The 12,857-nt window shown below is 41.4% G+C and overlaps 1 protein-coding gene across 1 annotated transcript in view; it reads left to right on the top strand.

Annotated features, from left to right (window-relative positions):
- The window catches only part of TBC1D1 (TBC1 domain family member 1), a 2,608,647-nt gene that overhangs the window by 914,005 nt on the left and 1,681,785 nt on the right, over positions 1-12,857 (top strand). Inside the window, exon 6 of the mRNA XM_044062143.1 lies at positions 868-959. Coding sequence (XP_043918078.1) covers positions 868-959 — 92 coding nt within the window. The remainder of the gene's footprint in view (positions 1-867; positions 960-12,857) is intronic.

The raw sequence follows: 12,857 nt of genomic DNA, 5'->3' as shown, positions 1-12,857 counted from the left end.
CCTCCCAACCTTAGCTTTGAGATTCAACCCAATTGTAATGACTGCAACAGTGAAACATGATGAACATAGTACAGTTGTGTACCTACCATAAATGTAGATGTTCGAGTGTATTCACTGTTGCAGTCCAGGTTACCCTCCCTCCATACCCCCTTTCTTTGCTGGGATTTATCTGTACTTCTCTATCCTATACAACCTATGTGGTGTATTTGTTTGTAGATGAAGGAAAAGTTGTTTTTTGTAACATGCATGCCTATTGGCATAATTTAGCCTACCATTTTGGGAGCACCTGACATCTGGGGCAAGAAAAACTGAAGAAAATGGTGTCGGCTGCATCTTTTATACCCCTGGCGCACTGACGTCAGGGAGGAGGTGACAGCAACCGACGCCGGACCTACACTTTGGAATTCAGGCCGACTGAGGGTAGCCTGCTAGCAGGATAACCCAATTGTAATGACTGCAACAGTGAATACACTCAAACATCTACATTTATGGTAGGTACATAACTGGACTTTCTTTAGAGCCTGTTCTGAAATCTTATGGGCTGTAATACATCACAGAACTTCAAGTCACTTTTACAAGTAGCAACATTACTGAGTAACACAACAAGGTCATATGCTTATTTCAGCGGAGTTGTATGACCATAAAGCAGGCATCCTGCAGCCATAGAGCATAGTAAGATGGTGAATTTAATGAAAAAAAATATTTCACTTAACTTATAAGATTTAATGTGTTTCTGTTGTTGGGTGATTAGAACTTGTGACTGCATCATCAATGTGTTTTTGAAGAAAGTTGCTTTAAGATGATTTCTTTCTGATTTGTATTTGTCATTAAAACTTCTCTTTTGATTTTTTTTTTATCTTGCTTTAGGATTGCATCCTTCTAAAACAAAATTAGAACTACAGAAACATATTGCATCACTGGATGTCAAACAGCAAACTTCAGTTTTTGAAGAAGTCCAGGTATTGTAGACAGTGGATAGCAATGCCTTTTGATGAGGGCTAATAATGTGGGATTCTGAAAACATTTTCCATTGTTTATGATATTAGCAGGAGTTCTGCAGCATATAGGAAGAGGCATGTTCTGTGTCTTGGTTGTGGCTCAATTTCTGTAATAAGTTATGCGGCACAGTTATCTGGGTGATCATGTAATGCTTTCTGTACTGGAGGCATAAGTGATGTACAAATGTTATTTGCAATGCAGTGGTACTTGTTTCACAAGATTTCATATGTAAAATATTTTATAAGGAAAAGGATTATAGTTTTTCCCTCACAGGGATACTTTCTAATTCCTTGTAGGTATACATTACAGATATAGTACCTTAAGTATTGATTCTTATCTAATTGTGATTGATGTTTAATTAATGAGATCTTGGTAGTACATTTTCAAGTACGAATAATTATGTGTTGACGCTTGAAGTATTAAAAGGAGCCATTATTACTAGTGACATTCAGCTGTGTTATATGCAGTTCCTTCCTGGCTATATACTTGCATCACAAAAATACCAGTCAGGGAGAAGAGTTCCTGTAATGTTAAAGGGCTGCCACAAATAAAGCTGTTTGAAGAAAAAGTTATAATCACTTTCCTTCCTAAACACGAAGGCATTGATAAATAAATCTGTGCCACCACCTACGTATATGTAGTCAGGTAAGAGCTACATAAAGGTGCTGGAAAGTATGGTTGTTAAAGCTGCCATTTAACTTCTTAACACATTATATGAACTGAAGTGTGCATTTATGTACATCTTGAAGTTCCAGTGTAAACAGATGCTGCACCTTTCGACACTGGCATGAGTATGTTTCCTTTATGCATTAATATTAACAATTTTGGCACAGGGCATTCATCTGTGCCACAAGTGAAATTATTTAGATTAGCGAAGTAGGTGTAAGAAAGATGACAGATGGGAGAGTCAATCAAGTGCCTAAAACGACCTTCTTTCCATATTTAGGGAAGGGTATAAACAGACTTGTCACTGATTGGCCTTGTCCTTGGCACATGAGCTCTGTTTAAAAAGTAATGAGTGGTGGTGTTTACTATTGGAGTGAGCATACACTTGCAGTTAAGACCATTGCAAGTATGTGCTTAGGGACTGGTTAAACAACATCTCAAAATTCTGCAACCTCTGCTGAAGCAAGGCCTCAGCCAATATCTGCTAAAAGCTGTCCCTGCTGGCCTTCTAAGGTTTGTCACTGGAAGACTAATCCCAAGGAGTAGACCTTTTAAAAGGGTGATTTGAGGTGCTGGGGGCTATTCAGGGAACATATGGATTCATGGACAGTTAGCAGTTTACATGATTTCATGTTAGCAGTGTTCTGAGGGAAAAGCAATTATACTAATTTGTTCATTTTCTTATTTTACTAAGTTTCTTTCTTTATCAGGACACAAGAATCTTGCTTCTGAGTCTTCAAAATCAACAGATCTTTCTATAGGTTAACTTTTAGAATGTGTCTGCCAAACCAACTTGTGAATGAATGCTTGTCAGTTAAAAGTAGAAAGCTGTACTTAAGTATACATATGGAAGAAGAATTTGTGACAGATAATGGGCTCGATTCATTAAAGCCTTCACTAAGTGTACACAGCATGTATTCAAGAACTTTCTTATCACATGTTTTGTTCTTTCTAGTCACTCAGAAAGATTACACTAATTGTACATGTAGTCTACACTTTGTGGTAACCTTTACAAATCCCTGTCAATATTTAAAGCTGCAAGACTATCAGTAGGAAAACTAAAATTATGAGGAAGAAGTCGTAAGTTATGTCTGTGTTGTCTGATCACTCAGAACAGTGTACACTTAGTGTAGGCATTATTGAATCCTGGGGTAGGACTGTTTGGTCCACCTAGTTTACCTTTACCCTGAATAATAAATAAGCTGCCATTCCATGACCCAACTCTAACATTGCTTTATGTTTGTTCTGAAAATCTTGAATTCCTTACCATTTGTGACTCTGCTGTCACTTCTAGGATTCTATTTTTTCAGTTATCATCTTCGATGAAAAGAAATATCCAATACTGTTGAATTTTGTCTTCTGAAAGGGACTGTTGGTTGAACTTTATTAGATCTCATTAATCATTTATGCTTAGAGTGCCAACAGTGCCCTTTTCTGCCTCAAGCATGCAGTGCTTGCCGTTTGGGCTGCCTCATCTTATTCAAGCACATTGCATTTTAAAGACAAGCCAGACATAGTACTTTTTTCAGTGTACTTAGTTGTGATATTACTTTTGTAGTATTTAGTTCATTGATTAAGCAACTTAAGTGTGAGAAAATTGTTTAAATTAAAGAATTAAGACAAAAAGGTCTCTGCTTGTTTAATTTAAAAGATTTTTTCTTACATTTAAGTGTAACTGTGGCTGAGAGCTCCATATAGTTGTTATCCAGCCTGATATTAATCCAGCATTTCATACCTTACAAACTTACTGTTTTTAGGTGTGAATGAGTGACTGTACCTGAAAATTGTGGTCATGCCCCACCACCACTGGTTCTCTTCATTCTCCAGTGGAACACGTTTGTATCAATAAGATTTATGGTGCAGATGTAATAACATATTGGTTGGACTCCTCTGGACCTCTGTAGCCCTGTTTCTCTATTTGCAGAGATCTGATTCTCAGGTGTAAATGGTGCAATTGCAATGTGTTCTGAAAGGTTCTTTATTCATAAGGACAGTGACATCCTAAATGCTGATGTTCTTACTTATGGCTACGCATCCTTGTCCCCCTCCAGCTTCCTTAATGACTTCTGCATCAAGTTCTGTTTTGAAACTTCTCTTCTAAATGCCAGGAACTGTCTTTCTACTGTTTTTTTGCAGAAACTTAATGCCACGGACACAAATATTGTGGACTCTCTTGGATTTCTCACATCGATGTGCATTACTTTGGACTTTGTATTTTTAGTCATAATAACTTAGATGCTGTCGTATGTAAAATTGTACTACATGCTTTTGTCTCACTTACAGGAATTGTTTGCTTTCTTTCCCTGTGTAGTGCTATCTGTACACATCAGAGGACCATTACTGTGCAGTCTTTATGAAGTCTTGCTAATGATATTTTGTAACTCTACTCACAGTTTGCTGGTTTTGTGTTGTGGTATGTAGTCATCGTTTAACCAGGCTGCCATCTTGTAATCATCCCGTGATATTTACCTTCTGAATTAATCAAGTCATCTTCTACAAGTTAGAATACCATATGATTTACTAACAGTATGCCATATCTACAAACTCACAATTGTTTGTGTTTTTTTCAATATTTTTTTTAGTCCCATATCCATTAGTTCATTTCTATCTCTCCTTAGCATCAAAAAACACTAATGCCAGAGGCCAGCTTGCCAGATTTTGTGTTGCAGAGGGTGAGGCCTTGCCTATAACCCCGGCAACATGAATTTGATTAGTAGCCCAGGCATTGTAAGAGCTGGCTAGGGGAGAGAGAGGAAAGGTGAGACTGAGTATGTATGATGTATGTCCAAGCAGGGAGAGTTAGGGCATGTGCTCCAGGGTGATCATTGTTTCTGTAATCCCTGGAAGAAAGTGGATATGAAATGGAAGTTTGTGTTTGTCCATTAGATGGGGTCAGTTCTAAAAATATGTGATAATATACATGCATAGTTTGAGAAGTAGTTACTTCATTGTCCTTCAGTTGAGACTAGGTGAACTGGTCTGTGTTTTATCACTTTTGTCTTTTTTTAAATCTCCCTTACTGACCATGTTATATCACAGTAAATATGATAAATCATACATATTTTTTTCAAAAAATGTTGCTTAGGCATTCAAAATAGTAGTCTTTTTACACTTCAGCAGTTTTACATCTCTTATATGTAAAAAAATAACCAAACACGGCCCTGTTACCCAATTCTTGAATCATTTCTGTTGCATTATTTTATGAGCTTTTCCTTGCAGTGGTATTTAATCATAGAATACTAGGTTGACTCTTTTCTTCACTTTCTATAACAGTTACTTCTTAACCTGAAAAATGCTGAAGAAAATGGATGCATATTATTAGAGATGACAATTTTAATTTTATGTTGTATCCCATCTCACCTGTCATGCCTTATTTATAAAGTATGGTATAGTATATTGCACTTCTTCTAGCAGTATCCAAACAAGGATGGCTGACGTTTACCCCATAGACAGCGTATTGCTGCAAACCCTGTTCTGTTTCCCCTGTGTCACTCCACTGTCCTAGATATGTTACTTCTTTAATATTCTTTAAACCATCTTTGTCATAGTGCTTGTGCATTCTATTTCATGGCATCCATTTTCACTTACATTTCTAAGATAGGGAGTAACAGAGTATATTTATTACTCCTTGCACCTTATTCATAAACAGTTGTCTTTATTCTTACAACATTCTGCCAGTGTTAATCATTCCCACTGTTGCAGTAGCTTTCGGGCTATATAGGTTGTTTCCTTGCCTAGTCAGCTTTGCAAAGCTCTGGCTCCAAAACAACACCTTCACCCTGACTGCTTGTTGGCTTGCTCCATAGAGGAAAATCAACAGTCAAAATGAAGATTTCTTTGATACTTTATTGCCTGTCAAGGAGAAGCATTCTGGGGGCTTCACTGGCACAGCTATTGGCTAAGAGCTTCATTTCCAGCAGATAAGTCCCCAGTGGAGAACCTCCCCTCACAGAAGTTGTTGCCCTTTTTAGAAAATATTATTTGATGTTCTTCATGTGTCACTGTTGCAGTCATCACATTTGGGTTATCTGCCTGCAGGTAGCCCTCAGCCAGACTGAATACCAAAGTTTTGGGATTTCTGCATTGGATGCTGTTGCTCTTCCATGACGTCAGGTTGTCAGGGGTATAAAACATGCAGCCAACGCCATTACATCCATCTTTCTTGCCGTGTGGTGCCTGAAGCAAAAGCAGTTCGCATGTGCCGGTCGGTCGACTCCTGAAATTTCCGTTTTTCGAGTTTCAGACCTGAAGTCTTCTAAAAGATAAGTACCCCATTGGGAATCCTTTTTTCTTGCTCTAACCGATGTCAGAAAAAAATAATAATTGTCTTGCCTGTGGAAAGCAAATACCTCACAGAGATTTTCATTCTTACTGTATCACCTGTTTAGTCCCAGAACATGATGTCCCTCACTGTCGGTTTTGTGCCTTGTTCAACGCTCAAACTATTCATCTTCGGGCAATTTTTGTAGCTAAATTCTTTCACTGTTGATCTCCGTACTCCGAAATGACTTCGATAAGCCATCCGACTACCGATCTTTTGAAAAAACATAAGGATAAAGACAGAGACAGACCGCATAGGTCCAAGGCTGCCGACAACGCTCATGTTAAGCTAGTCGCCAGTCCACTGGTACTCAGTGAGGAGCTTTTGCAGCCCCTGATACCCACTTCTCTAGATTCCCAGGCCTCTACTGAGACCCTTTTGGAGTCCGTATGCAGGAGATGCTTCTTCAACTATGTAACCTGCAGATGTCTCTACCTTGGATGGGTCCAGAGCCGCTGTGCAGGCACCAGCTTCTGAGGGTGTATTCAGGCCTTCCGATTTTCATATTAAACCCATGACTTTGTTTCAAACCAAAAATACCGAATTTCTCAGGCCTAAAGTTCGCTCTACGCCTAGGAAACCGACGACCAAAGCGCAATCTAAGGCCCACATGCCACAAAAACAAATGCTTAGAATGGCTGAGGACCTTATTATTTTAATTAGGGGAAGTCAGCCTTCCACCTCAAAAAGACCCAGAACTGATTTTCCTTCTGATTCTTCTGATCAGGAATCCGATAACTCTGATCCTTCTGATTACCAGGACATACCTTTATCTACCCATGAAGATTCTGATGCAGAAGATTCCATTCCCTCTGCTTTCCCTCCAGAAGATTTTTCCTGTGATGAAACCCTGCACACCCTTAAGAGAGCATTTCTGCTGGGAGAGCCAGGACTACTCCCAGTCCAAAAAGAGACTCAGGGAATTTTTAAGCTTTCCTTAGCACAGGCCTCTAGCTATCCCTTCTGTTCTGGCAATTGTAGATGATATCTTCTTGGAGTCCAGCCTTAACCCTGATACCTTGCCTCCAGCTCCCAGGAAAGCCAACAGGTACTATAGAGTGCCTGAAACCCACAAATTCCTTTTTAAGAATCCTACTGCGGATCCAGAGACCATTTCCCAGGGACCTAAAGGCATTAAGGCTACAACTGCCAAAAATCCTACCCCTTCGGACAGGGATTCTGGGGCTTTAGACAGATGGGGTAAAAAGGTATACATCTCTGCTACTCTTGACATTAGGGCTTTAAATTGTCAGTTTCATAGGTTAAAGTATCAGCAGCATATTATGGAGCTAATTAAACAAAAAATTTTGTTGATTCCTGACTATGCAGAACACAAAGATTTGCAAGAGTTAATGCATTCTGCTAACCAAATTGGTAAACATGCGGTGGTGGTGCTGCGGTAGCGCTGTTGTCTGACAGTAAGACGTTGTCCCGTTCGATTCTCAGCTAGAGCATCTTCTGTCTGGAGACGTGTGAATGTGCGTACCTTCGTTGAAGGTTGTGCGTCAGGGCTGGCAACTCGGCACATAAAAATCTACTGCCAATCATTAGTGGACCGGAGTTCCGCTGTGGCGACCCCTAACCGGGAAAAGCCGAAAGACACAACAACTTTGCAATGTGGGTTTGATGCCTTTGAAGCATCTTGCAGGGCTGCTGTCACTGGGTCTATTCTTAGACAGCATGTGTGGCTTAAGGAACAGAACTTGCCAGATCATGTCAAAGCAAAATTACTAGATGCACCATTAAATCAAGAGTATCTGTTTGGCAATAAAGCAGAAGAAGTCCTCAAAAGAATGGAGGAGAAAGCTAAAGCTATGCAAATTGTTAAAGATTTCTTACAAGTACAGCCACCTAGATTCAGTAGTCATTGGCCTTCAAAAAACTGGTCTTTTCCAGTCCCTTCCAGGCGTTCTCAGTCCAAGCCCAGGGGCAGCAGACCACCAAGACTTCAGTCTCAGGTTATGCACAGATCTAAGCAATGGAGTGCTCCCACATCCAAAACAGGGAGTAGTAAACCACCACCCTATGGTAAAATTGCACAATGACTTTTCTTTAACTCCTCCGAGCCTTGCCCAAGTGCTTGCACCTTTAGGAGGGAAACTTGCCCTGTATGCCAAAAACTGGGAATGCATTACCCAAGACAGATGGTTCTTAAACATTATTTCCCAGGGATACAGATTCCATTTCCACTCGCTCCAAACCCTAAGTGGATAGCCAGACCTTTCCTCAAACCAGTGGAAAGAGGCCCAAAAGCAAGTACTTTCTCTTCTCAGTATCAAGGCTATTAAACCTGTCCTAGCAGAACAAAGGGGACAAGGCTTTTATTCCAGATTGTTTCTGGTCCCCAGGAAAGAAAACTCCTGGCGTCCTATCCTGGATCTGTCTATTCTCAACACCTTTTTGGTGATTCCAAAATTCAAAATGCTAACTCTCCAACAGCTGCTTCCTATGCTAGCCAAGGACTCCTGGCTAGCAACCCTAGGCTTAAAAGAAGCTTATCTGCACATCCCCATAAGGGAATCTTGCAGGAAATACCTACGTTTCATAGCAGGCTCTATGCACGATCAGTTCTCTGCACTTCCCTTTGGCTTATCTACTGCACCCAGGGTATTCACAAAGTGCCTAGCTCCAGCCATTGCATATTGTAGGCAGAGAAGAATTTGAATTTACCCATACTTGTATGATTGCCTGATTCAGGCAGACAGTCAGGAATTGCTACTTCAGCACCTGGCATTTGTAAAGAGACTTCTAACTTCACTGGGGTACACCATCAACGAAAAGAAATCACAGCTGGTACCCAGCCAACAGATTGTATTCCTGGGAGTAAGCTTGAACACAACTTCCCAGATGGCATCCCTCACTCCAGAGAAACAAATTTATTTGACAAACTACTTCAGTGTACTGGCCACCAAAACCCGGCTATATGCAAGAAAAATACTGCAAGCCCTAGGGTTCATAACCTCTTGCATTCTACTAATTCCATATGCAAGACCGCATATGCGGAAACTTCAGTGGTACCTACAAAGTCTCTGGTGTCAACATTCTCAGGACCTGGAAACAATGATTCCTATCATTCCTTGCCTAAGGACAGAGTTCCTTTGGTGGGCAGAGGCCTGCAACCACAAGAAGGGACTCCCTTTCACTCTACCCCCTGCCGCACAAACCTTAACAACAGATGCATCAGACTATGCATGGGGGGCTCACATGGCAAGGCAGTGGATTCAGAGCTAATGGAACCCAAAGCAAATGCACCTGCATATCAATCTGAAAGAAATGTTAGCTGTATAGAATGCTCTGACAGCCTTCAAAGGCCTTATTCTTCCAGGACAACTGTTGGTAAAGACAGACAACACCACAGTTTTGTGGTACATAAACAAGCAGGGGGGAACACATCCCTACCCAATCTGCAGACTAGCCATGGCTCTGTGGAACACAGCCTTGAGCAACCAAGTGTACCTACAAGCTCAATTCCTGCCAGGCAAACTAAATTCACTGGCAGACTACTTAAGCAGAAGTCTCATGGACCCACAAGAGTGGAAACTGGAACCCAAAATATTCAAGCTTTTGAGGAACAGGTGGGGGGATACCAGAGGTGGACCTTTTTGCTTCTCCTCAAAACTATCAATTGAGCAAATATTGCACAAGAACTCCCCACAGCCAAGCTTGGAAAGTGGATGCCCTGTCCTTCACCTGGGAAAGCCTCTCAATCTGTGCATTTCCCCCTCTGCCTCTCCTCTCAAAGGTTCTACTAAAAATCAAACAGGACAAGGCAAGGACAATCCTGATTGCACCAGACTGGTCACGCCAGCACTGGCACCCTCTTTTGCATTGTCTGACAGTGCTACAGCCATGGTACCTGCCTCAGACTCCTTCCCTGCTGTCCCAGCAGGTGGGCCAGATTCTGCACCCTCAGCTGCTGACCCTGAACCTTGCAGCCTGGCTAATCCCCTGAACTCATCACCGGCAACCCTCAGTAAGCAGGTGCTGGATGTCATCGTTGAGGCAAGGAGGCCTAGTACTAGGAAATCCTATTCGGAAAAGTGGAAAAGATACTGTTCCTGGAGCCAGTCTCAGGGAATGGGCGCAACTGTGCCCAGCTTACCTCATATACTAGATTACTTAACAGAAATGTTCCATAAAGGCCTATCCTTTTCTTCAGTTAAGTTCCATGCCTCTGCCATCTCAGCTCATTGTAATACTGAACCACCCCTCTTCTCTCACCCTCTGGTAAAACAGTTCCTGAGAGGAGCTAAAAATTTAAGACCCCCCCCCCCCAGGAGAGCTCCCACTGCAGCCTGGGACCTTAACTTTGTATTGGAAAAGCTCACGCTTCCGCCCTTTGAACCTGCTGCTACAGCAGAGTTGAAATTCCTCTCATGGCAAACAGCTTTACTTCTAGCCATCACTTCAGCAAGAAGAGTGTCTGAATTGCAGGCCCTTATGGCAGTGGAACCCTTCATTATCTTCCATGTGGACAGGGTTTCCCTCAGGACTAAACCATCTTTTATTCCCAAAGTTGTGTCTAGTGCGGCTTTAAACCAGTCCATTCATTTGCCACCTTTGTTCCCCTAATCCTCAGAATAAAGGGGAAAGGATCCTGCATTCCCTGGATGTGCACAGGCAGCTTAGGTTCTATTTGGACAGGACTAAGCCTCTCCAAAAATCTGACCAGCTACTAGTCAGCTTTGCTGCAGGGGCAGAGGGCAAGGCCATTTCAAAGCAAACCATTTCTAGATGGATAGCATACTGCATCCATTTTTGCTACACGCACCATAGGAAACCTACCCCACAGGGGATCAGAACTCATTCCACTAGGGCTACATCTACCTCTACAGTATTTCTCAGGGGAGTCCCTACCAGGGACATCCTGGAAGCTGTAACCTGGAGCTCTGTACACACTTTCACCAAGCCCTACCACTTGCCTATCTTTTCTAAATCCAGAGCTGGATTTGACATAGCAGTCTTACAGGGCCTGATTGCCAGCCCTAATTCTTCTTAACTACCTCCACCCTTCCTTAGCTTTGGGAATCAACCCATATGTGATGATTGCAACAGTGAAACACGAAGAACATAGTACAGTTGTGTACACTTACCATAAATGTGGATGTTCGAGTGTATTCACTGTTGCAGTCCTGGTTACCCTCCCTCCAGCCCCCTGACTTCTCTTTGCTTCTACCTATCCTATTTTGGTCTGGCATATCTTATACCATGTATATTTGCTTTTTGCTGGGGTTGTTCCATACCATATAATTTCTTCCTATTTTGGGGGCACCTGACATCTGGGGCAAGAAAAACTGATGTAATGACATCAATTGCATGTTTTATACCCCTGACGACCTGACGTCATGGAAGAGTGACAGCATCCGATGCAAAAATCCCAAGACTCTGGTATTCAGGCGGCTGAGGGCTACCCTGCAGGCAGATAACCCAAATGTGATGACCGCAACAGTGAATACACTCAAACATCTACATTTATGGTAAGTGTACACAACTGTAGTACTTTATTTTCTGACTAAAAGCAATATTTCCCCTTTAAGAAACCCAGTATTTTTTATCAGTATGGGAAGTTTCCTGTCAGATGCTGCTGTTTTTAACTGATCTGTGTTATTTAGGTAATTAGGGGATATTTTTCTGAAAATATGTGTACTTCTTGCTTAAACTTTTTTTTTTTTTACTATAAATTTTGATCTGATGTTATCCTTTTCATTATTCCTCAACATACGGATTACAGATTCAGCTCAGCCACATTCCACACACTTTGGATCCAACTCTTGAGCTCCTTCCTCTACCCATAATGCCCTAGTCCACCCACTGTACCCAGTTTCTTATTTGTTGCCATCTCGCACGGATGCCGATCCTGCCTCAGAACAATCGGTTAAAGATAGAGTGTTTTCTGAGAGTTTTTTCTCAAAATGTATTTCTTTATTTTGTAAATTTCAGTATCTTTAAATAACTTTTAATATAGTTTCATATCTCCTCTGTCCTTTATTTTCTTAGCATTACAGTTTTTTTTTTCTGTGCCGTTAGTCCTCTTACCTTTGTAAGGTAAAATTTCTTAGGTACCATCGTTGGTACTTTCTTCTTTCTTTCCTTACTTTCCTACCCTATTGTCAGGGTATTTCTTACTACCATTGTTGGTAGTCTGTTTTGTTAAAAAAAAATCACTTTTTTTCATTTTATTTTTAGTGTTATGGCTGAGAGTAAGCTGAAAGGATTCAAAAAATGCACTTCCTGTGGGCCGAAAATCCCAAATTCGGATGCCCTCGGGGAGTGCTTTTACTTTTTTGGAGCAGCACGCATTAATACAAACTGCACTGTTTGTGCTGCATTCAACTCAAGCGCTATTGCGGATTGGAGGAATAAGTTCTCAAAGGATTATTGCCATCTTCTTCTTCTTCCAGGGATCAAACCCTCAGCAAGCATACTAAGGCTCAGTCAGAGCTTAAGAAAAGGTCCCCTTCTAAATCTCCTAAGACTCCATCGACCTCGGAGCCTCCACAGAAGATATGAAGATGTTCAGATCCAACTTCATCAGATCTGAAAAGAAAAACTTCTGATTTCAGGTAGCTCTCCTTCTCAACCTGTGGATCCAAAGCTTTCAGAGCCGATTTCTGGAATTTCAAATACTCCTAGAGCTTTCCAAACCTGAGTTTGTTGTTGATCCAGATTTTCTTCTGCTCCACTCCCCTCTCATGCAAATTTTGAGGAAACATTGTAGACCTCAGGCCAGTACCTCATCTGTCAGGTCCTCCGGGAGCCTTTCTGGAGCTGAAGTGGCTAGGATGATGAGGAAGTTCCTCAGAGCTCAAATCCAGATAGGAGTTATACTGGATCTTTTTCTGGGCCTCCCTTTCACCTCCCATATAGTTGT

Source organism: Protopterus annectens, chromosome 2.part1 (genome assembly GCF_019279795.1).
Source record: "Protopterus annectens isolate FY-2018-M chromosome 2.part1, PAN1.0, whole genome shotgun sequence".
Taxonomy (NCBI): domain Eukaryota; kingdom Metazoa; phylum Chordata; order Ceratodontiformes; family Protopteridae; genus Protopterus; species Protopterus annectens.
This window is presented reverse-complemented; position numbering and strand designations above follow the sequence as displayed.